The 26,830-nt window shown below is 42.7% G+C and overlaps 3 protein-coding genes and 1 non-coding gene across 5 annotated transcripts in view; 3 read left to right on the top strand and 1 right to left on the bottom strand.

The window, feature by feature from the left end:
* Positions 1 to 723, bottom strand: part of ctdspla (CTD (carboxy-terminal domain, RNA polymerase II, polypeptide A) small phosphatase-like a) — a 29,227-nt gene extending 28,504 nt beyond the window's left edge. The window contains exon 1 of one of the 2 annotated variants that reach the window (XM_034572111.1): positions 55 to 723. In XM_034572111.1, the coding sequence (XP_034428002.1) occupies positions 55 to 130 (76 nt within the window). In that variant the 5' untranslated portion in view covers positions 131 to 723. The remainder of the gene's footprint in view (positions 1 to 54) is intronic. The other variant, XM_034572112.1, reaches the window with a different exon arrangement.
* A 9,346-nt stretch (positions 724 to 10,069) lies between these two features.
* LOC117754234 (glycine--tRNA ligase-like) lies at positions 10,070 to 17,526 on the top strand. The gene is made up of 17 exons (XM_034573060.1): positions 10,070 to 10,358; positions 10,776 to 10,877; positions 11,521 to 11,623; positions 11,728 to 11,869; positions 12,249 to 12,337; positions 13,333 to 13,409; positions 13,496 to 13,641; positions 13,725 to 13,874; positions 13,975 to 14,137; positions 14,587 to 14,751; positions 14,838 to 14,945; positions 15,050 to 15,195; positions 15,371 to 15,456; positions 15,559 to 15,668; positions 16,432 to 16,525; positions 16,635 to 16,825; positions 17,013 to 17,526. Exons 1-17 carry the CDS (start codon positions 10,104 to 10,106, stop codon positions 17,136 to 17,138), a joined length of 2,253 nt encoding a protein of 750 aa, XP_034428951.1. The 5' UTR covers positions 10,070 to 10,103; the 3' UTR covers positions 17,139 to 17,526.
* Positions 12,038 to 12,172, top strand: LOC117754343. The gene has a single exon (XR_004612405.1). It is a non-coding gene; the product is annotated as a small nucleolar RNA SNORA84 (small nucleolar RNA).
* Positions 17,527 to 18,964: 1,438 nt separating the features above from the next.
* LOC117754236 (glycine--tRNA ligase-like) lies at positions 18,965 to 26,071 on the top strand. The gene is made up of 17 exons (XM_034573063.1): positions 18,965 to 19,136; positions 20,187 to 20,288; positions 20,403 to 20,505; positions 20,592 to 20,733; positions 20,832 to 20,920; positions 21,837 to 21,913; positions 21,995 to 22,140; positions 22,225 to 22,374; positions 22,459 to 22,621; positions 23,225 to 23,389; positions 23,487 to 23,594; positions 24,101 to 24,246; positions 24,342 to 24,427; positions 24,704 to 24,813; positions 24,905 to 24,998; positions 25,213 to 25,403; positions 25,501 to 26,071. Exons 1-17 carry the CDS (start codon positions 19,092 to 19,094, stop codon positions 25,612 to 25,614), a joined length of 2,031 nt encoding a protein of 676 aa, XP_034428954.1. The 5' UTR covers positions 18,965 to 19,091; the 3' UTR covers positions 25,615 to 26,071.
* The last annotated feature ends 759 nt before the right edge of the window (positions 26,072 to 26,830 follow it).

Here is a 26,830-nt window from a genome sequence, read left to right as displayed (position 1 = left end):
CATTTGCACAACAACAAATAATGGAAGATAATGAATTCCGTGCACGCGCCTTACCTTTATCTTGACTTGAAGAGATGCTCTCCTCCTCTTTCGGATTTGCGACCTGTGTTATTATGGACGTGTTGTCCATGGAAACGAGATGTTCTGCAACCTTCGGCTACACCGTTTTATTCCTCGGTAAACATTACCAAGTGTCCGACAGTCCCCTGGCTGTGCACGGCCGAGCGCGTCCGCTGTTTGCACCATTAAAATCCCATTTTACTCGAAGCGTGCGGTCCCGTTCCCCCGCAGGAGCCTACAGACAAGACGAGGAGCAGGAGGAGCAGGAGCAGCAGGAGGAGGAGGAGGAGGAAGAGGAGAGGTCCACGGTGCGTCCAACATGTGAGGAGGTGACAGTCCGACGCGCAGGAGACAAACAAAGCGTCAGTCCTGCGCCGAAGCTGCCGTGCGTGTCCGCCGAGGCTGTTGCAGGAAGCATAGCCCCCGCCTTCTGCTACTGTACACACACAGACACACACACACACACACACACACACACACACACACACACACACACAACTATATCTGCTGCATGACACGCTGTTTACCCAGAGATGGCGGCCGTCCTCCCGCCTGTCTGCCTGTCTGTCTGCCACAGGGTCACACTGGCTCCCTGCAACAACAACAACAAGCCCTCAACATTTTCTGTCTCCCTCCTCAGTCCAGAGTCAAACAGAAGCTCTCAGTCCGTCCACCCCTCTCTCTCTCTTTCTCTCTCTCTCACACACACACACACACACGCACACGCACGCACACGCACACATGCACACACACATGTTTGCAGATGTTTCACAGGCATACAGCTGCACAAAGATCGTTTTAAAGTCATTGCAAATAGTTATTATTTAGTTAGTTATTAACTATTATTATTATTATTGCAACCAGACACAAACCAATTCTGTCAGATGTGTTTTCTCACATATGCATATTCATATTTATTTATCTACATACAAATATACAAAATATTACAGATGTTTTTTATCCGACATACTCTTCAGTTATTTTCAAATTAATGTGATATGTATTTGCATTTTTTTATTTGATCTAGTTAAATTTTACTTGATCATATACATGATCTTCACTATAGCCCAAATGCTGTGACAAATCTTTTCCACCAATCCCAGCACTGTAATATTAAACAAATACGGTAATTTTCAAGAAATATTTCAAGTCAAATTGAAAACAAAAGTATTTGTACCGGGCTTTGTAAAATGTTTTGTATACTTAGAGAAGCTATAACCAGATGACATCGCAGTGACATCATCAGGGTTGTTTTCTTAGACTCGACGAAGCCGAGACTTTAAACAGCTGTTTTCACACATCAAGAAGTTCTCACCACGATGAATGACCTTTACAGCACAAGTAGAATCAGTAGAGTTCCTCTTTAATCTGTTGTTTACATCATATTACCCTCTGTCTAAGTTCCTCCTGTGCAACAGAGCCCTACACCCTCCACATGCACTGATACACAAACATTATTCACGCGGTTTAAGCTTCAGCAGATCGAAGAATAACACCAAAGGAGATAGAGTGGTTTTCTGGTCCATTTCCAGCAGTGACGTGTTTGAGTGTTCGTCCCTCTTCACCTTTGCTGTCAGTTTAATGGAGCCCAGGCCCACACATTCCTAAATGACCCCACCTGAGAGACGAGTGTGTGGTGGCACAGGGACGGGACGACAACAGCAATGAGTGCAGGCTGTCATCTGTTGATGCTGCTCATAATTAGTATGTAATGTCCGGGCCAACATGATCCGCTCAGTGTGTGTCAGTGGCTCTGTCACTGATGTTTACAACAATGCATGGGTACAAAGGACAAGGCCACACAGGTCCCCGAGCCACTCTGCACGACCACAATCTCTTCTGAGCACTTGACTGTCTCAGATTACTGTGCCACTTGATGACAGGGAGCACGTGTACAACTGCAGAATGGTTACTTCACACAGATGAGTAAATATTCAAAGGAAAAGAGGGTCGAATAATATAAATTAAGAGTTTATGGATAAAACGTCTGTGTCAGGAAGTGTAAATTATTGGTGCAGAGGAATGTTCAGTCAGTGTTTGCTAAATGTTGTATCTTCACATTTTTAATAACAATAATCAGTTATGGACTTACAAATAACTATAACAGTGACTTTTTCTTTATTATTATTGAGAGGGGTAGAAATTGTGATCAGTGGCTTTATTTCATATCCATTCTGTCCGGGCAACAAGAGGGCCAGAAGTGCTGCATCACTGCCTGAAGTGGCCCACATAATATATATATGCTGTATGCTATCTGGGTTTGAGATCTTTTGGAAAATTACAGCGACAGGGGAAAAAAACCTTCCGCACAGTGTTGTTGGTGGAGGGAGTGGTGAGTGTCAATGGAATAAAGACAGATCCAATCAGAATGCTCATACACCACCTTATGAAATGAGAGCAAACACTGGAGTACTCACTCCTTGATCATCAATCAATCAATCAATCAAATTTTATTTGTATAGCCCATATTCACAAATCACAATTTGTCTCATAGGGCTTTAACATGGTGTGACATCCTCTGCCCTTAACCCTCAACAAGAGTAAGGAAAAACTACTTAAAAACCCTTTTAACAGGGAAAAAAAAGAACGTAGAAACCTCAGAGAGAGCCACATGTGAGGGATCCCTCTCCCAGGACGGACAGAAGTGCAATGGATGTCAAGTGTAAAGTAGAACATCAACAAGATAAAGGTTTTAGCAGCATTGATTAGGGTAAACATTTTGAAGTATAACTGAAGGTCAGTGAATTGGTGGATTAATGTCATTAATGGTCAAGTGTCTGAGGAGAAATACTATGTATCGAGCAGTCCTGCTGCAATCATAGTCCATGGTCAGCAGCCAGCAAGATCATGATCCACCATCAAGATCGGATGCCACTATAGTCCACAGTTATTGTCCACTGCCGCCATTAGGATCCATCATCAGCTGCCACCTCGGTCGTGGTCCACTACCAGTATCTGATGCCAACACGATAAAGGATCTGCCTTTGTTATCACGATCAGCCAGCACGATGCAGAATCCGCCATACTGGATCCACCATTACGACCTCTGATACGTGATCCACAGATCCTAATCCATGATGTGGCCACAGCCGCGGCCCTGGATCTGCGGACGATAAGGCAAAGGGACTCCGGGGAAGAAGTCAAGTCAGTAACATGTATTGATGGGATATGAATTACTTTGATGTGATAAAGATTGAGAAGAGGAAGGAGAAGCTGGAAAGAGAAGCTCCGTGTGTCATGTGTCCCCCGACCTTCTAAACCTATAGCAGCCTAACTAAGAGCAGGTCTAGGACAAGCCTGGACCAGCTCTAACTATAAGCTTTATCAAAAAGGAAGGTTTTAAGCCTACTCTTAAACGTACAGATGGTGTCTGCCTCCCGAACTGAAAGCGGGAGATGATTCCACAGGAGAGGAGCTTGATAGCTGAAAGCTCTGGCTCCTACTCTACTTTTAGAGACTTTAGGGACGACAAGTAAGCCTGAATTCTGGGAGCGCAGTGCTCTAGTGGGTTGATAAGGTACTAACAGCTCTTTAAGATATAATGGTGCCATATTGTTAAGGGCCTTGAAGGTGAGGAGGAGAATTTTAAATTCTATTCTAGATTTAACCGGAAGCCAGTGTAGCGAAGCTAATACTGGAGAAATGTGCTCTCTTTTCTTGGTTCTTGTCAGGACACGTGCTGCGGCATTTTGGACAAGCTGCAGAGTCTTTAACGACTTACTGCTGGAGCCTGATAATAAGGAATTACAATAATCCAGTCTGGATGTAACAAAGGCGTGGATTAGTTTTTCTGCATCCTTTTGAGAAAGGACATGTCTGATTTTGGAGATATTACGCAAGTGAAAAAAGGCTGTCCTAGAAATTTGTTTTAAGTGAGAATTAAAGGATAAATCAGGATCGAAGATCACTCCCAAGTTCCTGACTGTTTCATTGGAAGCAAGGGCAATGTCGTCTAGCGCAGCTATATCGTTAGATAATGTATCTCTAAGGTGTTTAGGGCCAAGTATTAGAACCTCTGTTTTATCTGAGTTTAATAAGAGAAAATTGCGGGTCATCCAGGTTTTTATGTCCTTGAGACATGCTTGGAGTTTAGTTATTTGATTACTTTGTTCAGGTTTTATTGACAAGTATAACTGGGTGTCATCCGCATAGCAGTGGAAATTTACCGAGTGTGTCCTGATAATGTTTCCAAGTGGAAGCATATATAATGAGAATAAAATTGGGCCGAGCACAGAGCCTTGTGGAACACCATGGTTAACTTTGGTGCGCACAGATGACTCATCATTAACTTGCACGAATTGGGAGCGGTCTGAAAAATAGGATTTAAACCATTTTAGGGCGGTTCCTTTAATGCTAATTAACTGTTCTAGTCTCTGTAATAAAATATTATGGTCAATTGTGTCAAATGCTGCACTAAGATCTAACAGAACGAGGACAGACACAAACCCCTGATCTGAAGCTATTAGAAGATCATTAGTGACTTTTGCCAAGGCTGTCTCTGTGCTGTGATTGGCTCTAAACCCTGACTGAAAGTCTTCATATATATTATTTTCCTGGAGAAACTCACACAGCTGATTGGCTACAACTTTTTCTAGGATTTTAGACAGGAAGGGGAGATTAGATATCGGACGATAATTGGCTAAAACCTCTGGGTCTAAGGTGGGTTTTTTGAGGAGGGGTTTGATTACAGCTATTTTAAAAGACTGTGGTACATATCCTGATGATAATGACAGATGTATTGTGTTCAGTAATGAACTGTCAATTAGGGGCAGAATTTCTTTAAGTAATTTTGTAGGAATGGGGTCTGAGATACAAGTTGTTGGTTTAGAAGATGAGATTATTTTGGTCAGCTGATCGAGGCTGATCAGAGAGAAGCTGTCTAAATAATTGGTAAGATTCTTGGCCGTTTCTGAGTTTTCTATTCTTGATGGGGTATTAGTGCCAATTGAGGGCAGGAGATGGTTGATTTGATTTCTAATGGTTAGAATTTTATCATTAAAGAAATTCATAAAGATATTGCTATTTAGGGATCGAGGAATACTGGGTTCGGTGGAGGTGTGACTCTCAGTCAGCCTGGCTACAGTGCTGAAGAGAAACCTGGGGTTGTTTTTATTCTCTTCTATTAGTTTTGAATAGTAGGCAGCTCTTGCTTTGTGGAGGGCCTTCTTATATGCTTTAACACTATTCTTCCAGTCTAGGAGATTTTCAACACGGTTGCTGGAGCGCCACTTCCTTTCTAGTTTTCTTGATACTTGTTTTAACTCATGTGTCTTGGAATTATACCACGGAGCTAATTTACTATGTTTTATATGTTTCTTTTTTAGAGGCGCTATTGAGTCTAATGTTAATCGTAATGACCTTACAGAGCTATCGACGAGATGGTCAATCTCAGTGGAGCTAGGGTTTTTAATGAATTTGTTGTTTATATCGACGGATAGTACGGGTTTAAATGTAATCGGAATTATTTCCTTAAATTTAGCTACAGCACTATCAGGTAAACATCTTGAAAATGAGTTCATTATTAGTGGCATATATTCTGATAGTGAAAAATCGAAGGTTATTAAATTATGGTCTGATAGAATTGGATTGCGCGGAAGTACTGTTAGATTTTCAATTTTGACACCGTATGATAATATAAGGTCAAGTGTGTGGTTACAACAATGAGTAGGTTGGTGTACACACTGACTGAAACCAATTGAGTCTAATTGCGAAATAAATGCTACGCTAAGGCTATCTTTATTATTGTCAACATGAATATTAAAGTCACCAACAATAATAATTTTATCGGTCTTTAGGACTAGGTTTGATAAAAACTCAGGGAATTCTGTTAAAAATTCAGTATAAGCCCCAGGGGCACGGTAAACTACAGCAAATATGATTGGCTGTTGGTGTTTCTTGGATTGGCGTGGAAGACTAAGAACAAGACATTCAAATGAGTTGTAGCTTAGTTTAGGTTTAGGATTAATTAATAGACTGGAGTTAAAAATAGCAGCAACTCCACCTCCTCGACCAAATTCTCTGGGGACGTGTGTATTTACATGACTTGGGGGAGTAGATTCATTTAGACTGACATATTCATCAGGATGCAGCCACGTCTCAGTGAGGGACAATAAATCTATTTTATGATCTGAGACTAGTTCATTAACTAAAATAGCCTTTGATGACAATGATCTTATGTTTAACAGACCACATTTAAAAGTCTTTATTTCCTGAGTTGTTGCAGAGGTTGTGTTAATTTGTATTAGATTTTTGTGTGGAATTCTCCCTCTATTATTGTTTGATTTAAATAATGTAACGGGACGGTGGACAGACACAATCTCTATGGGTTTGTGGTTGTGTGACTGATCCAGAGGGAGCGCAGAGACGTGTTTAGCACTGCAGCTCTGCGTCCTGGTCCCAACTCTGGGTTGTCATTTAATAGACTGGGTAATATTCCTAGATAAGAGAGATGCTCCATCCCAAGTGGGATGAACGCCGTCTCTCCTAACAAGACCAGGTTTCCTCCAAAAAGTTTGCCAATTATCTACAAAGCCCACACCATTTACAGGACACCACCTCGACAGCCAGCGGTTAAAAGACAACATGCGGCTAAACATGTCATCACCTGTTGTGTTAGGGAGAGGGCCAGAGAAAATTACTGTGTCCGACATCGTTTTTGCGAAAGCACACACCGACTCCACATTAACTTTAGTGACCTCCGACATACGAAGCCGGGAGTCGTTGCTGCCGACGTGAATTACGATCTTACTGTATTTACGTTTAGTTTTAGCCAGCAGCTTCAGTTTGGATTCGATGTCGCCGGCTCTGGCCCCTGGAATACAATTGACTATGGTCGCTGTTGTCGCTAACCTCACGTTTCTCAGAACCGAGTCACCAATGACCAGAGTTTGCTTCTCAACGGGTGCGTCGCTGAGTGGAGAAAATCTATTTGAAATGTGAGCTGGTGGGTCTTTAATCGTGGGCTTTTTAAGGGTAGCACTATCGGCATTAAACACTTGGCCTCTGACATTTCTCTCTTTGAGGGGGAATCGAGTGTCACTGCCCCTCCAGCAGCGTTTTTCTGTTGATGAATAATTGAAATGAATCTGGTCTCGATAAAATAACTTTGATTGGACACATTGGATCTTTTTTCACGGCCTTCAAATACATCCGGTGGGCTGTCAGAGTGTGGTTCCTTGAATGTTTTATGAATGTGGGTGTAGTTCAGTAAGGAACTGGAATCACATAATCCTTTTTCCCTGCATGAGCCTTTCCCATAATTTCCTCAAGTTGTCAGACCTTCGAGGTGCTTCACACATAAACAGTGACATGGTGAGGCTTGTAAAGGGACATAGCTCAGTTCAAGGAGGGAAGAAGTCTCTAAATAACAGATATAGAGGTAAAATTAGTTGAATAACTGAAGATGCAAGACTGTTGTCTAATGTTGACAGACATTGCCTGTAACCTTATCTTAAAAGTATATGAAACACCGGGCAAAAAATATGAGGAATTAATTAATTGCTTTAGCCTGTGGACTGTATCCAGCAAACTTCCTGCAGTTCTCAAATGCATGCTGGATAGGCACTCGCTTTGGCCTGTCTTTTTCCTTCACTAACGCTGGCTGCAAGCGCCTCGTATTCTCGCCACACATGGCCGTTGCAATGACGGACTCTAAGGACTCCGACCTATTCACATCATGTTGGTATGGGTACTCCATGGAGAGCGAAGGGAGTATTTGTGGAACGAAACAGGCCCCACTCTCCCAATGGTGTACAGATGTAATGTGTGAGCATGGTCGAAGATTCCTCAACAGGGGAAATCAGAGAACATGGAGAAAACCCTTTTCTAATTTGAAAGGGTTTGGAGACGGCATTGCACAGTCAGGAGAAGAACCTGCAGATGGCGCTGGATTTCTATGATGGCTACACAAGCAGATCTTTGAAGACAGAGACAATATATTTTTCCAGTGCTGGATCTTCCACATCCATTTCAAACAGCACACCCCCAACACTTTGCCACTTTTTGCAGAGTTTTTTGAAAATGGCTTTGTCTAGGCGTTTAATAATTTCTGGGTTCATCTCAAATGGATCCTGGATTTCGGCCCATATGTTTTCAGACAGACGCTCGATGATGGTGTTTGGGGATCTGAGAGTGTTCAACACCTTTGCTTTAGCAAAGATCCTTGAAATCAGCTTCTCAAGAATTATCCGGATGAATAACATTTTTCTTTCCACTGTTATTTCTTGCTCTTTTTTTCTGTATTCTTCATTGAATTCAGGAGTGGTCAACTTGCTTTCTGAGCCAGACCCTTTACTAGATGCCGAAGGCCGACTGGCCCCACCGATCAGGCCCTCTGACACAGCTTTTTCTAAAGTATGTGTTATCACCCTGGAAGTGAGAGTTTCTGACTGTGTGTGAGATTCCTCCTAATAATCTATAATTTGTTCGTCTGTGGCGCCACCTCGTGGAGTACACTTAATTTAAGCTCCTGGAATGTATTGGTTTCAAATGTGGAGACATCTCAAACTCTTTCGCTGTAAATGGTCTATACACATGGTGTGTATTATTTTTCCTCAAACAGTGGCAGATTGTTCTGTTGATAATGTTTTGATACATCAAAGAACCCTTTAACCTAAGCACCTTTACTATGTCAGAAATATCAGAAACATGCACAAGTAACCAGATTTGTGGAATTTGGTATTTGGCATCAGTCGGCTTTGCCACAGAATGAGTGAAACTGATCCAGTCAATACTGCACCATGACTGCTTGAGCTGACATGCTGGGTTCAACAGAGCACGAACTGAACGACAAGACCTTAAGAAACCGGCTATCATCAATATCTTCCTATAACTGATGAAAGTTGTAGGTCACACCTTGTGATTCCAAAGGGAAAATAGGTCAGGTGTTAATTTGTCTGAGATGAGGGCCTATTAGATTTGAACCATGGGGCAAACATAAAGTGTCCAGGATGAATCGTGTGGAAGGAATGACTCACGCTTTGTCTTTTTGCTTAAGGAATCAGATAGAGCAGATTCCACAAGATAGGTCACTGCTGTGGATTTAACAATATCTAAAGGGTTCTGTGAAATCCGTATTAAATATGCTTTTTTGTTGCTCCGACATCACATAATTTAAGAGGAACAAAGAGAATCTGAAAATATAACCAAATCCTTTATCCCCACCAGGCTACTAAAGATATGTTCGTGTGCTCGAGAGTTTCAGAATAAGCTGAACTACAGGAAGGCTGATGCTTAAAAAGAAATTCAGCCTTTATCTATTCAGTTGTAGTATTGTTGGGGGTTTAAATAAATACACCTATTGAATTGTATTCCAACCAACACTGAGCAAAATCCGATTTTGAAGTAAGATGAGAAAAAGAAACACGACAAGTCAAAACAAAGTCATAACATTTAAATAAAAAGTGTTTCTTAGTCAAATTCTTGAGAAAATACTTGCTACTAAATCAATAAAATGGATCCTATTCGACTTGCTCTTATATTTTTCTCTCGTTTTAATTTGTATAGAATATAAATTATATAAAATTATAGAATATGTACATTATATACACCTTTCACTTTGGAAATATTGTTTGTCGGTAAAAGAGGAAAGTGCAGTGGGACAGGAGGATGAAAACTATATTTGTGCATTAGTACAAGGAGATTTAAAAACAATAAGTATCCATGTATATGACTATATACTTATAAGTCTATACTATAAGAATATAGGCAGGGGTGGTATACAAAAAGAATATGAGTATATAATGTTGTGTGCACATATACTGTATGTGTATGTATATAAATTCTTCAAAGTATAAATAGCAGTGTATTGTACAACTATAAAAATATGTATGTAAATATGCTCTATATATACACTCTATACTTTTTAATATTTGTTATTTTCTTCTGGCAAAAAATGTACAAATCCGTTCATGTTCGTGGCGAATCTGCCGCTACGTCACCAAGGGCCAGCGGTGCGTGGCGAAAGTGCGTTTCCCGGAGCGGCCGCGGCGTTTACTTATATTCGGTGATTTCATCATTCTCCTCTCCACGCATTACGGAGGTCCATGCTTCTTCGTAGCGCAGCATCAGCACTGCTGAGGACCACCACTGAGATCCGCTCCCTCTGCCCGGTGTCCACGGTCCGCTGCGTTCGGCTCCGCTACCCGCCCGGAGACAGGCCGCTTTCCACGTCGGTGTGCCTGCGGAAGAAGAAGAAGCAGAAGGAGGGAAGCCCGTGGCTGCAGCTGGCGGAAGAACAAACCATGGACGGCAACATCGAGGAGATCCTCGCCCCTCTGAGGCTCGCGGTCAAAGAACAGGTGACTGCTCACTTCTCTCACAGCCTCAACACATACGATCGAGGTGCGGTTGTTTCAGGTCAGATACGCGGTCACCGCCCCGGACCTTCCCGGGTGTAGCCGGGTAGCGCCACATGCTAACCGGCTAGCTCACTGGCTGCCCACGAAGCTGTCAATGGATGGGAGCCGCCGCTAGCTAACCGCTAACGCTAGCTGACAGTGAAGTCTGCGCCCTCTGCCACGTTTCAGGGCTGCTGTTGCAGACAGTGAGCAGGGTGGGGGTTAAAGAGAAGAGGCCGAGATCACACCGCTTCACACATAAAGAACAAATAATACCAATCAGCTGATGGCTCTGTCAACACGCACAGACCCGAGGTCAGCGGAAGTACCTGGCTCAGGGGTTTTATATGCAAATCACAAGCCTCTTCTGTGTTTCAGGGGGAGCTGGTTCGTCAAATGAAGCAGGAGGGGGTCCCAGATGTGGATGTCACTCGAGCTGTGGCTGAACTGAAGGCGAGGAAGAGAACCCTGGAGTCAAAGGTGAGTGATCGAGATCCACTTTAACTCTGGATTTGAGCTAAAGTCTGAACGCAGTCCCCTCAGTGAACCAAACGTCATTTTGAATTCTCCGCAGAGCCAGATGTGAAAGTGTGATTCGTCGCACTGGTCAGCTCTTCCTCAAATAATCAGGATGTGCCAAAAAGCATTGATGTTATTCTCTTCTAAAATGTGGGAAGTGGGCCCTTTTGCTTTTGTTCACGAGTGTCTATCCACCATGTTAACAATCAGACAAAAGCCCCTCCTCCATTCGTCAAAACACCCACTAACATCTGGATTTTGTTGGCAGTGGCGTTCACTCCCGTGTCAAATGACTCCACAGCTCTGACTCTGATGGAAACATGACACCTCAGTGAACATGCTCATTGGCTCTTCTTCATTTTGGCAGTCGAGATACAGATGCTGCATCTTTTCCAGCACAACGTTCGGACTTGCTTTGAACTTTCGCACATTTACGCATTAATAGCTTTGTGCACGGTGAACATGACTCACTGGAAAATCAACAGAAAGGAAAACTCCTCTTCTGGCAATGGGAAATGAGTCATTCTCCTTATTTTTAGAGGGTTTACTCGCGTTTAAAAATGAACCTTGAATGCTCAAACTGGAATTTTTCTTGTCTTTTCAGGAACTGTCACTACAACCCAAAGATGACATCGTTGACAGAACCAAGATGGAGGACACCCTCAAGAGGCGATTCTTCTATGACCAGGCCTTTGCCATCTATGGAGGTAAGATTCAGAGCGTTAATAGTGGGGATGAAGGTTTCAGTTTCTCAGTTCAGCCATACACATCGTCTGTAAGCACTCTGTTACCATGCAGTGATTCCTCTTAGGTGTGAGCGGCCTGTATGACTTCGGCCCTGTGGGCTGTGCCCTGAAGAACAACATCCTGCAGGCGTGGAGGCAGCACTTCATCCAGGAGGAGCAGATCCTGGAGATCGACTGCACCATGCTGACCCCTGAGTCCGTCCTCAAGTACGTGCACTTGACATGCCTCCTGTCTGCTGATGTCCTGTTTGTGTCACCATAAAATGTGGAAGAATTAAACTGGAAGTAATTTCCTGTCGTATCACATCTCCTCTGGTTGAATATATGATTTTACATAAAGGTTTTAGTTATGGTGCATGTCTGAATAGATCGAGCGCCTCGTGGTTCCTAGAGTCGGCTCCAAAGTGCTGAACTGTGGGTTTTGATTAACAGGCGAATATTGATTCTGCAGTTTCATGCATGGAAACTGTCACTATCGCAGCCTTCCATAGCCCGGTTGCAGATACAATGTTAAACAGGATCAGACACTTTCTTTCCCCCCATCGATTTGGATCTGAGCTTGTTTGTTGCATTATTGTTTCACCAGGACATCAGGACATGTGGAAAAATTTGCTGACTATATGGTGAAAGATGTTAAGAACGGTGAATGCTTCAGGGCTGACCACCTCCTCAAAGGTGAGTCTGTTGTATATCGGCCTGCATGTTGTTGTTTTTTTTTAGACTTTGCTTTCACTACTGTGCCAACTAAAGATTAGTCATCCTGAAAGCACCTGCAGCCAAAGGATTTGTAAGTTTTTTCATCTGTAATATCCGAGGAATTCTGCAGAGGCCGACATTGGACACTATCCAAACTTGTAGAGTCATTGGCTGCTGTTGATTGGCCAGTTTCTGAGTATCACTGTTGTGCCCGGGGGAGAATGGAAGTGGTTGGACCAGCAGAAATCACACAGGGCTTTCATAGCGATACAAGCTGCTGGGATGACAGAGGCTGGAGCGGTGCCACAAAACTGGAAAACTTCTGCAGTGGGGAGAACGTCTCAGTCCCTGAAAGACCTCAAGACAAATTGGATCAGATAATAAAAGAAAAATCAGATGATGAAAATGTAATGCAATACCTGCAATATGTCAAGACAAGTGACATTTTGACTTCACAGATTTAACTGATTTCAGACGGATGATCTGAACCAAATATTCACACTTCAGATAAAAGAAACCTGTGTTAATTACTTCCACCAAGGAGATTATGTTTTCACCCCTGTTTGTTGGTAATTGGTGTTGGTTTATCTTTTAGCAGGATTACACTCTTAAGTTTTATGAAAAACTAGAAGGGTGCTGGAAGAGCACATTCATCTGTCAAAGCTAACGATCTATCTCGCCATCTTAAACAGTGGAAAATAAATTCCTGGATCCACAAAATTGAATCTTCTCTTACTTGACTCAGGCCTCATCCCTTCACAAAATGTAATTGCATAACCCTTCTAACAAAAGACTGTCAAATGCCAATGAAAATATAAACTTCCTGGTGGACGTAATAAGGAATTTGGGGTTATCAGACCACTTCCTTTTCCTTTATAAGAATGAGACACGTGTGTGTGTGTGTGGGCGGGCTCTACTCAGTACCACTCCAGTTTGAATTTAAACTATAATATGTTCTTGTTTGAAACCTGCAGCCCATCTCCAGAAGTTGATGTCTGATAAGAAGTGCACAGCAGAGAAGAAGGCTGAGATGGAGGAAGTCGTCACTCAGGTCGGTAGCATTTGAATGCAAATGGTTGTTTCCAGTGGAAAAGCTGTTCGATAGATTATTCACTCTTTGTCCAACATCTATTCCAGATGGACAACTACACCCAGCAAGAGCTGACCGATATGTTTGTGAAATACAACGTCAAGTCCCCCACCACAGGAAATTACCTCACACCTCCCATCTCCTTCAACCTGATGTTTCAGACGTCCATCGGACCAGGGGGGAATATGCCAGGGTAACATGCAACAATCCTTCTTGAGTGTTCCTACATGTGTACAAATATTATTGAGCTATTCTCACCTCAGCTTTCATCTGCAGCTATTTGAGGCCTGAAACCGCTCAGGGAATCTTCCTCAACTTCAAGCGTCTCCTAGAGTTCAACCAGGGGAAACTGCCCTTTGCTGCTGCTCAGATAGGAAACTCCTTCAGGAACGAAATCTCTCCTCGCTCTGGACTCATCCGTGTCAGGTGAGCTAGACTCTGGCTCAACTACCATTTTTAACAAGTTTGTTTGCTTTTTATATTGAGAGATTAAACAAGAACTTAACCACTCTTCCTGTCCTCACAGAGAGTTCACCATGGCTGAGATTGAGCACTTTGTGGACCCCAATGAGAAGGTCCACCCTAAATTCTCCAATGTAGCTGATCTGGAGCTCATCTTGTACTCCTCTAAGGCCCAGACCAGTGGACAGTCTGCACATGTCATGAGGCTGGGAGATGCTGTGGAGCAGGTAGGCGTCGCTACAGCAACACTGATAAAAGTACTTGAGAGTATTGGTGTTGTCAGATTTCGAACTTTAAATGAAAATCACCTTGAGGGAAAAGAATATGGAAGCTTGAAGAGATCAACTTGAGCCCTGAGAATTGCTTCTTAACTTTGATTCTTGTTTTGAGATCAGAAGAAATTACACAAATCTACTGGAGAGGTTTAAGCAAATTCAAGATTTCACAAAAAGTCGCCTTAACTCCAGGTCAAATGTCAAAACTGATAAATATCTATCTTACATTTTATTACCTAAAATGTATTTTTAAGAAGCTATCTTCTGATCGGATTGATTTAGTTTTAAATTCAATTCAAGAGTGTGATAATAATGGTTGAATAAATGTAATGATAAAAAATTATCAATAGTTTGCAGACTTTCATCATAACTGTCTTTTAAATCTTGTGTGTCTGCTGCAGGGAGTGATCAATAACACCATCCTGGGATATTTCATCGGGAGGATCTACCTCTACCTTACTAAAGTTGGTATCGCCAAAGAAAAGCTGCGTTTCCGACAGCACATGGACAACGAGATGGCTCACTACGCCTGTGACTGCTGGGACGCCGAAACCAAAACCTCCTATGTATGTTCTGCTGCAGCTTTCTTCCTGAGGGGCTTATCAGCGACTCCGCCTACAGTTCCTCAGAGTAAATGTTTTGTCCCTTGCAGGGCTGGATCGAGATCGTGGGGTGTGCAGACCGGTCTTGCTTTGATCTAAAATGCCATTCACGAGCCACCAAGGTCCCTCTGCTCGCTGAGAAGCCTCTTAAAGAACCCATATCCTTTTAATTTCAGCATTTAACACTTCAAAAACGTCCCACATCCGACAATTGTAAAATTCTAAGTCTAGATATTCATCATTCTCCTTAATTTCTCCACACAAAGTTGTAAATGTCGTCCAGTTTGAAGCCAACAAAGGAGCCATCGGGAAGGCGTATAAGAAGGATGCCAAGCTAGCCATGGAGTATCTGTCCGTGTGTGACGAGAGCTTCATCACAGAACAGGAGCAGCTACTCAATGAGACTGGGTGAGTGCGATTTAATGACCCGCATTCATATGAGGAAATACAGGCATCTGATTAACCCCCAACTCCCCCTAGGAGATCACAGACTGCTTAGGTTGCAAGGAGTTCAGTGATATGAAGCACTTGGTTTTTTTATTTTAAAAATCATTTAGTGTCTCTATTTATTTTTACTTGACAGAGAGTTCACCATCGAGACGGAGGGCAAGACCTTCAAACTCACCAAGGACATGGTCAGCGTGAAGCGTTTCCAGAAGACTCTGCACGGTGAGATTCACTCATTAAAGACGTGAGGAAGATTTATGTCGGGGAAACTGAGAGTGACAACTTGTGTAACTCACGACCTCGCTCTGTGTTTGTTGTCCACAGTGGAGGAAGTCGTTCCAAATGTAATTGAACCCTCCTTTGGCATCGGAAGGATCATGTACACCATCTTTGAGCACACATTCCACATCAGGGAAGGAGACGATCAAAGAACGGTAAGAAGATCGTGTTGATCAACACTATGTTCTTATTGGTTGTTTACGTCCTAACCGTTCATGTAACAGTTTTCTTTTCCACTGGACACACTGTCATATATGTGGTGAAGTCCTTTACGATTCATATGACAAATTAAGGATTCAAAGTTTTCTCAAGCTAGTTCAACTTTAACTAATTTAGCTTTTCAGTGCATGTCGCAAATCCGCAGCTGCTTCGGAGACGGAGGCCTCACCGAGCTGCTGTCAGCTACTGTGCCAGTCAACACACTTTTATGATTTTTAAATGGAGTTTTAATGGCGCTGTTTTTAAGAGTTGTTTTTAAGAGCTTGTTTTCCTTCATAGCATCAAGGTGAAAGCACTTTACAAGCAAACAGAATGCATTCAGTTTTATGATCGGATTAAAGTGAGACATGAAGCAGGTGGTAGATTCAGTGTCGGGACATGATGTTCAAACATTGTTACTGTAACGTGGCTTCATCACCTTGGAGATAACGGAGGTCGCCCAGTCGGACAGTATAAACTGAACATTTTCCCAGTAGAGTTGCTGCAGTGGTTGCATGGTTTTCAGTCACATACGATAACATAATATGATAAATGCATACATAGGTAAAATCTACTTAATCCCTTCTTGTGTATCTGTGGTAGCACCCACATTCATCAATTAATACAATACTTGGTCTGATTGTCTGCTGTTGTTGCATTCTGCTTGTGATTTTAAGTTTGCCTGCTCTCAGTAATGACCATTTGTTTTCTGTCCAACAGTTCTTTAGCTTCCCCGCCACTGTAGCTCCATACAAATGTTCCGTCCTGCCTCTGAGTCAAAACCAGGAATTCGTGCCGTTTGTTAAGGAATTATGTAAGTACCCACGTAATTATAACGTATATTTCTGTCTGAAGAGGAGAAATGGTTTCCTCCCCCGTCTTGGTTAAAAAAAAATGAACTCCCTCCTTCTCCCTCCCCTTAGCTGAGGCGATGACCAAGAACGGCGTGTCTCATAAGGTGGACGACTCCTCGGGATCCATCGGGCGGCGCTATGCCAGGACGGATGAGATCGGCGTGGCGTTCGGCATCACCATCGACTTCGACACAGTGAACAAGACGCCGCACACGGCCACTCTGAGAGACCGCGACTCCATGAGGCAGATCAGGGCCGAGGTAACGGCAACAATGGCTTTGATTGTTATAATTCTGTATCTCGGTAAACAAATTGTTATGGGTGTAACCTGTGTAAAGTCTCGGGGTCAGGGACATTGCTTCCAACTTTTTAAATGCACAAAGCAGCATTGCAGTTGCACTCGCACTTTTAAAAACAATCGAGTTAAACTGTCTCTTCTCCCTGCAGGTCAGTGACTTGCCTGTGATCGTCCGGGATTTGGCCAACGGCGCTTTGACCTGGGCGGAAGTGGAGAGCAAGTATCCCATCTTTGAAGGACAAGAGACCAGCAAGAAGGACACAGTCGAAGAGTAAAGCTCGCTCGTCTGCCCCGTCACTCCATGAAAATCCACGGACTTGTTGCATTTGCACCAATAGGAAGAATATGCTGCAACTGTAATGTGATAAGCTACAGTGGTGCACCGAGCCCTCCTTTTGTTCCACACCACTGCAAACACTAAAAATGTCATGTATTCATCAAATCTAACAGTTGTGGGGGGAAAGCTTGCACAGGGCTGTTTCTTTGACGAGCAGTGTTTCATTCATGTATGATCATGTCGATATGTTTTAAAAGGGAGAAAATATCATCAGGTTGTTTGAGTGCAGTGGAAGGAGGATTCCACCATTTTCACTTTTCAGGCAGATTGAGATATTTAACCATTTCAATAAAAACAGCCAGCACTTTCTGGACATGGGCACACAACTCTGTTTCTTATCAAGTTTTCAAAATGCAACAGAGTGATGGACAAACACTAATGTCCTGTCGTCTGTCTCCCCCTGCACTTCTCTTCACTAACAACAGCAAAATAAGATGAGGTGAGGGGCTTTAAAACATGATGGGGTTATAATTGAATTATTATTATTAAGATGGTGCATAAATATTTATGTAGATATAAAAGGAAACTGGAGTTTAAGCCTCAACGGTTGACTTAATGGTTTTGTAAATGTTTGCTGCTTTACATCAGTTCATCGGGACACTTTTTAACAGTGAGGTCTAATTTAAACCACCGGATGGAGATAGAGGGTTCATTGTTCATGGGTGTCTCTCTGGAGGCCGTGACCTTGAACCACCACCATCTCCTGTTTACTGTCAGCGTCCTGCTCTGAATGAGATTCAGGATATTGATTAAAAACACAGCATAGTAGGTTGGATACAGAATCAAGCAGATATTCAAAAATGTCTTGAACAAACTGCGTCGAAGTGACGACTTTGAAACGAGTGCATTAAACTATGTCCCTTCTGAATAGAGAAGCTAAAAGAATTAGAGGAAATTGCTGAGTGTTTGGGAGGATATCACTGTTTACATCTGAGTGCTACACAAAGAGATCTCAGATCCTGCCGGGTGGAACTCCAGCAGCCTTGCTGGGTATTTCTAGATCAAGAGATCTTTATTGTCACTGTCAAGTGAAAGTTTGTGTAGAGGTCTAATTATGTTACATGCATGACATGAGAATATAAAGGCTGAAATCAAAGCTATAAAAGTAGGGTAAAAGGAAATATATAGAATATGTTCTGATTTCCAGATGCAGCAGGTTTTGTGAACTTGTTCCAGGATCCTCTGAGCTGCTGTTTTGATAATGAGCTGGAGGGCGTTCCTGTTCTCAGGGGTGCAGCCAGAGTACTAGGCAGTGATGCAAAATTACGACTTTAGTCTCAAATACTCTGTTGCACAGCAGGAAACTGTAAAGTCAGTAAAAAAAGTGCTGTTGAGGCCAATTTGTTAAAGGTGGAGGTACTGGGGGGGGGGGGGGGGGGGGGGGGGGCTGAGGGGTCTTCAGGAGCAGATGGAGAGGACCGCCCCTGCTCTGGCAGCTCGTCCCCGGACAGTCTGGACTGGGATGGACAAACAGGAGGGTGTTTTACATCACAGGGCACTAATGCCAAATATGCTATGATCAGAGGAGTGATGGGAACACCGTGTACACTCGGCAGGATCAGCCACATCCCCTCACACACTCAGACCAATGCATCTACTCACAAACACAAAGGGCTGATCATAAAGGGCCCATTATATTTACTCAGGGATTGTTTGCTCTGCTCAGTCTATATAAAGTTTATGGATGAGCTTCGTGGCTGATGCAACAAAGGCCCTGGTTTCAGAGGAACAGCAGGCGCCTCCCCCTTCTGCTTCCTTCTCCTTCTCCTTCTCCTCCTCCTCCTCCCTCCGCCTTGAGACGAGCTGAAGCACGCAGGAGTCTCCTCAGTCCTCAGCGGCAAACAGCAGCTTCTCATACACGCAGCGAGCTTTCTTCACACCTGTCACGAAGATGGAACAAGTCCTGGCACCACTGAGAGAGGCCGTGCGCGAGCAGGTGAGACGACACGCACGATTACGCACGATTACGCGCGATTACGCGCCTCTATCTCTCCATCGTGCGCGGACGCACGATGGAGAGATAATCTTAGAGATAAACTTGTTGCACAGTGAAAACATGACTGGTCACTTTCACTGGAATGTGCATGAGAAGTGATGAGGAACTTTATGTCAGGGTCTCGCGGTGTGAAAAAAAAAAGTGAAAGTGACACCTGCAGGGTCACTCCCTTCTTAATATCACAGGATAATGTCACTTTGTTGATGTAAAAGATGATAGAAAACGATACAGTTAATTCAAAATCATAATGAGAAAACTTTATTTCTATAGCATTTATCTAAACAATGGTACAACGTTCTTTACCGGGGACATGAAAAGATACGGGACACCAACAATACAAATCAAAAATAATCAATCAATCAATGTTTTGATTGATTGTTTAGCCATTAATCTTAATTTGCCTCTAAAGGCTCAACAAGGTGTCACATACCTTCAACAAGAGGGAAAAAAAACTTTTCACAGAAGTGCAATAGATAAAATAACATAAGAGAAAATATTAAAAAAACAACAAGCGCCGTTTAAATATAGGCTCTACTTCTAATTTTAGAAAAGTTTATAGAAATGATTTTAAAACAGTTAAAGTGTTGGCGAGGGCCCTGATAGGAAAAGCACGGTCAATCTTTGTTACCGGCCTTAAACCAGGAACAAGTAGAACGTGCTGGTTGGACGATCTTAGATTATCTCTTAGACCATAGGCAGTTAGTGGCTCTGTAATATCACTGGGGTCCAGACCGTGCTGAGATTTAAAAGTTATTAAAAGAATCTGAGAGTCGATTCTAAATGTAACTGGCAGCCGATGAAGAGAGGCAAGAGATACAGGCCCCAAGCTGATCATATCCACCACTATATATCATTTACCACGTGTCTACTCCTCATAATCTACTGCAGCTGTAGTGCCGAAGAGAGTTGAACATATGTATAAGAGGGAACAAAAGGTTACATGAGGAGTCTGTGTGTGAAGAGGAGGTATAACGTGGTGTTTTCCTGCAGGGTGACCTTGTGCATCAGTTGAAGGTGAAGGGCGCCTCAGAGCAGGAGGTGAACAAAGCCGTGGCGGAGCTGAAAGCCCGGAAGAAGAATCTTGAAGCAAAGGTTCACCTCTCAACTGCTGCTTTATCGTTTCCTTTTGATTTCACGTTCAGTTTTCATTGTGGGATATTTGCTTCTGTGATTTTTTTTAATGCGCTGATTTGTCCTCACTTGTAGGAGCTTGCTCTGCAACCCAAAGAAGATGTGGTCGACAGGGTGAAAATGGAGGACACCCTAAAGAGGAGGTTCTTCTACGATCAGGCTTTTGCCATATATGGAGGTACAAATAATTGTTACAAAACAAAGTAAAAGCAAAACCAATCAGGTTGAGCTATGTTGAAAGTGAAAGTTTGACTTTCTTCTTAGGTGTGAGCGGCCTGTATGACTTCGGCCCTGTGGGCTGTGCCCTGAAGAACAACATCCTGCAGGCGTGGAGGCAGCACTTCATCCAGGAGGAGCAGATCCTGGAGATCGACTGCACCATGCTGACCCCTGAGCCCGTCCTCAAGTACATGCACTCACGCTCTGACCGCTCTAGCCTGAGAAAATTTCCAATTGAAATCTCAGCTCTGCAGATCTGTGTTAAAACCTGCTTCGTCTTTTCAGGACGTCAGGGCACGTGGATAAATTTGCTGACTACATGGTGAAAGACGCCAAGACCGGAGAATGCTACCGAGCTGATCACCTCCTCAAAGGTGACTCACTCCTCACGTCATTACATCATTTGAAATAAGCCCCGCATGGTCCATTGTTTGTTTGCGTTGCACAGAAGGTGTCACATTTTATTCCTCAAAAGAATGTCGACCTGGTGACCTGAAAACCAAACACACAGCAGATAATTACTACCTGAGCTGCTATCGTTCAAATTATATTCATCTAGATTAGAATAACTTCAGTCTGTGAGAATATAATAAAATTATCAACCTGACTGATTTTGGTGTCATTCTCCACCCTTCTGACTGCTTCTGTGCAGATCCAGTTTGAAAAGAACGTGCAAGCTCATCTGACAGGACAGGTTTTTACTTGTCTTACTGGGTTATATGTCCCCAGGGAGGCTGCAGGTCAAGTCAGAGATGTAGGCGGAGTCTGACTATTCATCCATGAATGCAAAGTATTTTGTAATTATAGTTACAGAAGATTATATATGTTCCAAGCAGAGAAACCCAACTGAAAGTGCTGATGCTGGGCTTTCACACTGAGACTCATTTATGACTCCGACAAGGCCCAATAGTCCCCTCATGAAACCACATTTAAATTCAATAGATCCTTATTTTTATTTGGATCTGTACTAAATTGCACACACTCATAAATATCAGTACCAGCATTGATCTAACCTTCAACCTGGATCTGCCCCCTGATCCAGATTCACTAAAATCCACCGTAATCCTGCTAACAGACAAACAAAATGAAAAGATAACCTCCTTGATGGAGGTTTTAGTGCCGATTAGAAAGAAAACTGTGATGCTGCACAGAAAGCTATCCTGGGAATTAAAGAGTGCTGTGGTTAAAACGTTTACATTGCTCTGGATGATAGCGCAAACTGCAAACTTTTTACTTTCGAGGCTAATACTCGATTGACGGCAGCTAATTGAGGTGTTTTCTTCCTGGCAGCTCACTTAAAAAAGCTGATGTCTGATGAGAAGTGCTCGCAGGAGGAGGCGAACCAGATGGAGGATGTGATCACTCAGGTGAGTGCTTCAATAAGGTGTGAATACTGCCCTCTGCTGGTGGAGAAATAGGCATCTCATGCACCACTGCTGCTGTTTCAGATGGACAACTACACTCAGCAGGAGTTGGCTGATCTCTTTTTGAAATACTACGTCAAGTCTCCGTCCACAGGAAATGACCTCACACCTCCCACCTCCTTCAACCTGATGTTCAAGACGTCCATTGGGCCGGGGGGCAACACGCCCGGGTACTGAGCAGCTTGAACTCCCCATCTGTGTGTGTGAAGCGATTTGCTGTGTTGACGCTGTGTCCACTGATTGTTTCTGTGCAGATATCTGAGGCCTGAAACCGCTCAGGGAATGTTCCTCAACTTCAAGCGTCTGCTGGAGTTCAACCAGGGGAAACTGCCCTTCGGTGCCGCCCAGATCGGAAACTCCTTCAGGAACGAAATCTCTCCTCGCTCTGGACTCATCCGTGTCAGGTAGCGAGAAACTGCAGCTCCTCAACACGGGATCACCTGCAAGTTCCCAATGCACGGTTAGAATAACATTTTTCCCTCTTACAGAGAGTTCACCATGGCTGAGATCGAGCACTTTGTGGACCCCAATGAGAAGATCCACCCGAAGTTCTCCAACGTGGCCGACCTGGAGATTCTGTTGTTCTCCTCGAAGGCTCAGACCAGCGGGCAGCCTGCAGGGGTCATGAGGCTGGGGGACGCTGTGGAGCAGGTAGGAGGTCATTTCATTTGACAAATGATTAAGTGTGTATTAAAAGTTAGTGCTGAAAACAGACCTGCTCTTGTGTGAACATAGTAACTGATGGTCTCTAATTATAACCCTCATTTAGCGATATTAATGCAAGAGCAAACAAATGATATTATCAATGTAAACTGTAAACTGTAAAAAAAAAAAAAATAAGACATGTAGGGCTGCACAATTAATTCGGACATAATCCTGATATCGATTCACATCAATAACGGATCAGGGACAATCATATTTTGTTGTTGTATTTTATTTAGCAGGTCAATGAATGCTATAACGTTTATATTGGAAATAATTGTAAGTAAATAAACTGTAATTCCCAGAATCTTGCAGCTCTAGTATTTGGCATAGAATAGACATAATTAACAGGTGATATGATACATGAATCTAATAAAGAAAACTTGGGAGAAAACTGATCTCCCAATCAGATTTAATATTAAATTCAAGTATTTTATATATTCAACACAAGACTGTGATAATAATAAAAGGGCAAATAAATGTAATGGTGAAAAATGATCTCTCTCTCCCTCTCGCTCAATGACGTCTTTAAATCTCCTGCGCCTGCTGCAGGGAGTGATCAACAACTCAGTGCTGGGATACTTCATCGGAAGAATCTACCTGTATCTGCTCAAAGTCGGTCTCTCCAAAGAAAAAGTGCGCTTCCGTCAGCACATGGAGAACGAGATGGCTCACTACGCCTGCGACTGCTGGGACGCCGAGTCCTTGACCTCCTACGTAAAGCTTTTCCCTTTTTACTCTCACTTATAAGACCACAAACATGTTTAATTCTTATACGTGATGTGTTTGTTTTTTTTGTCTCTCGCTCTCTCAGGGTTGGATTGAGATTGTGGGCTGTGCCGATCGCTCCTGTTACGACCTCTCATGTCACACCAGAGCCACCAAAGTGCCTCTGGTGGCTGAGAAGCCTTTGAAAGAGCCCATATCCTTGTGTTGACTCAGTTTAGCCATCCTGACTTTAAATCACATCATTAGTCAGTTTATTTGATTTCATTAGGCCCATTGCAAAACATTTCTAACATAAAAAATAATAAAGAAAGAAAATTGTTTTATAATAATACACCGAAGATAAAGAATGTTTCTATTATTTCTGTCAATTTATGTATATTATAGTTTAAGCATGTTTTAGGCTTACACTGGAAAAAAAACATATTCATAAATGCTAACATTCAGGCTAAAATGCTGTTTTTGTGAAAGGTGTTGACTGACACCAACAATAATCCCTCTTAAGTAATAAAGTAATTTGAGACTTAGAGACTGAGCACAAATCAAATTTAAGACGCAGAAAGTTTAATAAAAGTGAATTAATTAGTTATGACCACAGACATTAAAGGACAAACTTTCAAAACCTGATGAAATATTGCACTGGTTGTATCAGATATGACATAAATATCACACACCTCCGTTTACTCCCTAACTCCTCCTCACAAAGTGGTCAATGTGGTCCAGTTCGAGCCCAACAAAGGCGCCATAGGAATGGCCTTCAAGAAGGACGCCAAGCTGGTCCTGGACTTCCTGGCCGTCTGTGACGAATGCTACATTACTGATCAGGAGAAGCTTCTCACTGACTCTGGGTAACTAAAGCTCATCAGGGCACAATGAAGAGGAAATGTGGTTATGATTTTGTCTTTTTTTTTCAAATCTGGCAATGCTGTGCTCGTGTCTACAGGGAGTTCAAGATTGAGACCGAGGGCAAAACCTTCAAACTGACCAAGGACATGGTCAGTGTGAAGAGGTTCCAGAAAACCCTGCACGGTAAGAGGTGGCATCTAAGACGGAATATTATAGGGACATATTGAAAAAAAGATATTTTAGAAATTTAGAGAACGAGGCCATGATATTAGGAGAATGAAGTCTTAATTGACAGTAAAGTCATATCACATGAATAAAGTCGTAATTTAATGAGGAAAAAAATGAGGAATTAAAAAAATATTATGTCTTTATTTGCGCAAACTTTTTATTGTGTAGCTGTCGAGTAGAACTGAGTTTTCTTGTCGTGGGCGTTAAAACAAATGGCGTCTCTTCCTGCAGTGGAGGAGATCATCCCCAACGTCATCGAGCCGTCGTTTGGCATCGGTCGGATCATGTACTGCATCTTTGAGCACTCGTTCCATATCCGGCAGGGGGATGACCAGAGGACGGTGAGACAGGACTTAAACTCAGAATCATTCGCTTGTATTGATTTCCACTGTTTCATTTCATTGATGATTTTTATTTCTATTTCTTGTCCAGTATTTCAGCTTCCCTGCTCCTGTAGCTCCGTACAAATGTTCCATCCTGCCTCTGAGCCAGAACCAGGAGTTCATGCCGTTCGTCTCCCAGTTATGTGAGTATGATACTAACTTTTATATTTACCTTGTTTAAAGATTTGATAGTGAAACCGCGTGTTTATTTGCTTTCTTCACGCAAACAAACGAGATATGATCTGTTAAAGGGAGCTTCAGAGATGGTGGAAAGTAAATAAGCATATTTCCAAAATGTCTATTTCTTTACATCTTCTGTTTACTCCTTTTGATCAACGTCCTCTTTTCTCCTTTCAGCTGAGACGATGACCAAATTCGGCTTGACTCACAAGGTGGACGACTCCTCTGGATCCATCGGGCGGCGCTACGCCAGGTCGGACGAGATCGGCGTGGCGTTCGGCATCACCATCGACTTCGACACGGTGAACAAGACGCCCCACACGGCCACTCTGAGAGACCGGGACTGCATGAGGCAGATCCGGGCTGAGGTAGAACACGAAAAAATAACTTTAACTTGAATTAATAATTGTATAAATAGGTGTTACGTATCTATTTTTTTTACTAATTTATTCTAATGCATCGCAGGTGTCTGAGTTACCAGGGATGGTTCGAGATCTGGCCCTCGGCACCTTGACTTGGGCTGAGGTGGAGAGCAAGTATCCGTTATTTGAAGGACAGGAGACCAGCAAGAAGGAGTAACCAGGCTGCGACTCCTCCGCTTTCTGCAGGGACCATGTTCTCAATAGAGATGTAGCTTTCAAATATAATCCATAAGCTTTGTATACTGAATTTTTATTGGCTTGAAAAATGTGAAGTGTAAAAAAAACCTTAAGAAGTAGGAAATGTTTTTTGATGATGATAATGCACAGACCAAATATTATCATTATTATATTATGTTGAATTCATTCCAGGCACAGTATCTGTATCTGTGTTCACACATGCTACTTATATTGCAGCAACACTCACTGAAGGAAACTAACATCCTCACTTAAGGACTCACACAATCCTCTGTGCCCTCCTTCATTTCACTTTATCACCTGAGCAACTGTCTCTCTAATTCTCCATTGAGGTTTAGCATTGACACAATGAAGGTAGAGAACCATTATACTGTATGTGTTGCTTGGCTTTTCCAAATAAACCACATCTGCACCTTTTTCTTTTTATGTTCTCTGGTTGTCTGACAGTCGGTCCCGTTGTTCTGAACACGATATCTAAGAAACGCCTTGAGGGATTTTCTTCAAAGTTAGTGCTAATGTAATGTTGGACTCACTGATGACCTGATTAGATTTTGGTGATCAAAAGCCAAAGTGACCTCACTTGTTAAAGCAATATCTCGTTAATGCCTTGAGGTAATTTCTTCAGATTTGGTACAAGCTTTCACTCGGACTCAGGGATGACTGATAAGAATCGGGGGGTCAAAGGTCAAGCTCGGGGTGGCCTAAAACACTTTTTGCTTCTTGAACGCATTATCTAAAAAGAGAGAGAATCCTTTTCATTTTGGCACAAATATTCACTTAGACTCACAAATTAACTGATTCGATTTCAGTGGTCAAATGTCAAAGTGGCCTCACAAAACATGTTTTTGGTCTTTGTTCAGTTGCACTCATGGGGGAGCCGATTCGAATTTGGTGGTCAAAGGTCATGATAACATGGGAATTTGTTAAAATTTTGACCAGTTGTCACTTAGACTCACAAATTAACTGATTAGATTTCAGTGGTTAAAGGTCAAAGGTCACAGTGACCTCCTGTTATTTGAATTTAATTTGTCAGAAACACCTGGAGGAAATGAAACCACTGGTTGGTGGAGGCAGACAACCGCAGGGCAGCCTTACAGTCATATGTAGGCTTTCTTCGTGGTTCCCCCCCCATGCATTGCACTTTGTACTTTGTGATGTGTCGTTGTGCAGCTGTCAAA

The sequence above is a fragment of the Hippoglossus hippoglossus genome, chromosome 20, assembly GCF_009819705.1.
Source record: "Hippoglossus hippoglossus isolate fHipHip1 chromosome 20, fHipHip1.pri, whole genome shotgun sequence".
Taxonomy (NCBI): Eukaryota; Metazoa; Chordata; class Actinopteri; order Pleuronectiformes; family Pleuronectidae; genus Hippoglossus; species Hippoglossus hippoglossus.
Note: the sequence above shows the minus strand (reverse complement) of the source record. Positions and strands in the feature narration are given on the sequence as shown.

Bases quoted from the DNA above. Each gene is read 5' to 3' on its own strand.
- LOC117754234 (XM_034573060.1), top strand. From the start codon at position 10,104: ATGCTTCTTCGTAGCGCAGCATCAGCACTGCTGAGGACCACCACTGAG. The intron at 13,642-13,724 runs GTAACATGCAAC...TTTCATCTGCAG, and splicing joins CCAGGGGGGAATATGCCAGG to CTATTTGAGGCCTGAAACCG. The intron at 16,526-16,634 runs GTAAGTACCCAC...CCCTCCCCTTAG, and splicing joins GCCGTTTGTTAAGGAATTAT to CTGAGGCGATGACCAAGAAC.
- LOC117754236 (XM_034573063.1), top strand. From the start codon at position 19,092: ATGGAACAAGTCCTGGCACCACTGAGAGAGGCCGTGCGCGAGCAG. The intron at 22,141-22,224 runs GTACTGAGCAGC...GTTTCTGTGCAG, and splicing joins CCGGGGGGCAACACGCCCGG to ATATCTGAGGCCTGAAACCG. The intron at 24,999-25,212 runs GTGAGTATGATA...TTCTCCTTTCAG, and splicing joins GCCGTTCGTCTCCCAGTTAT to CTGAGACGATGACCAAATTC.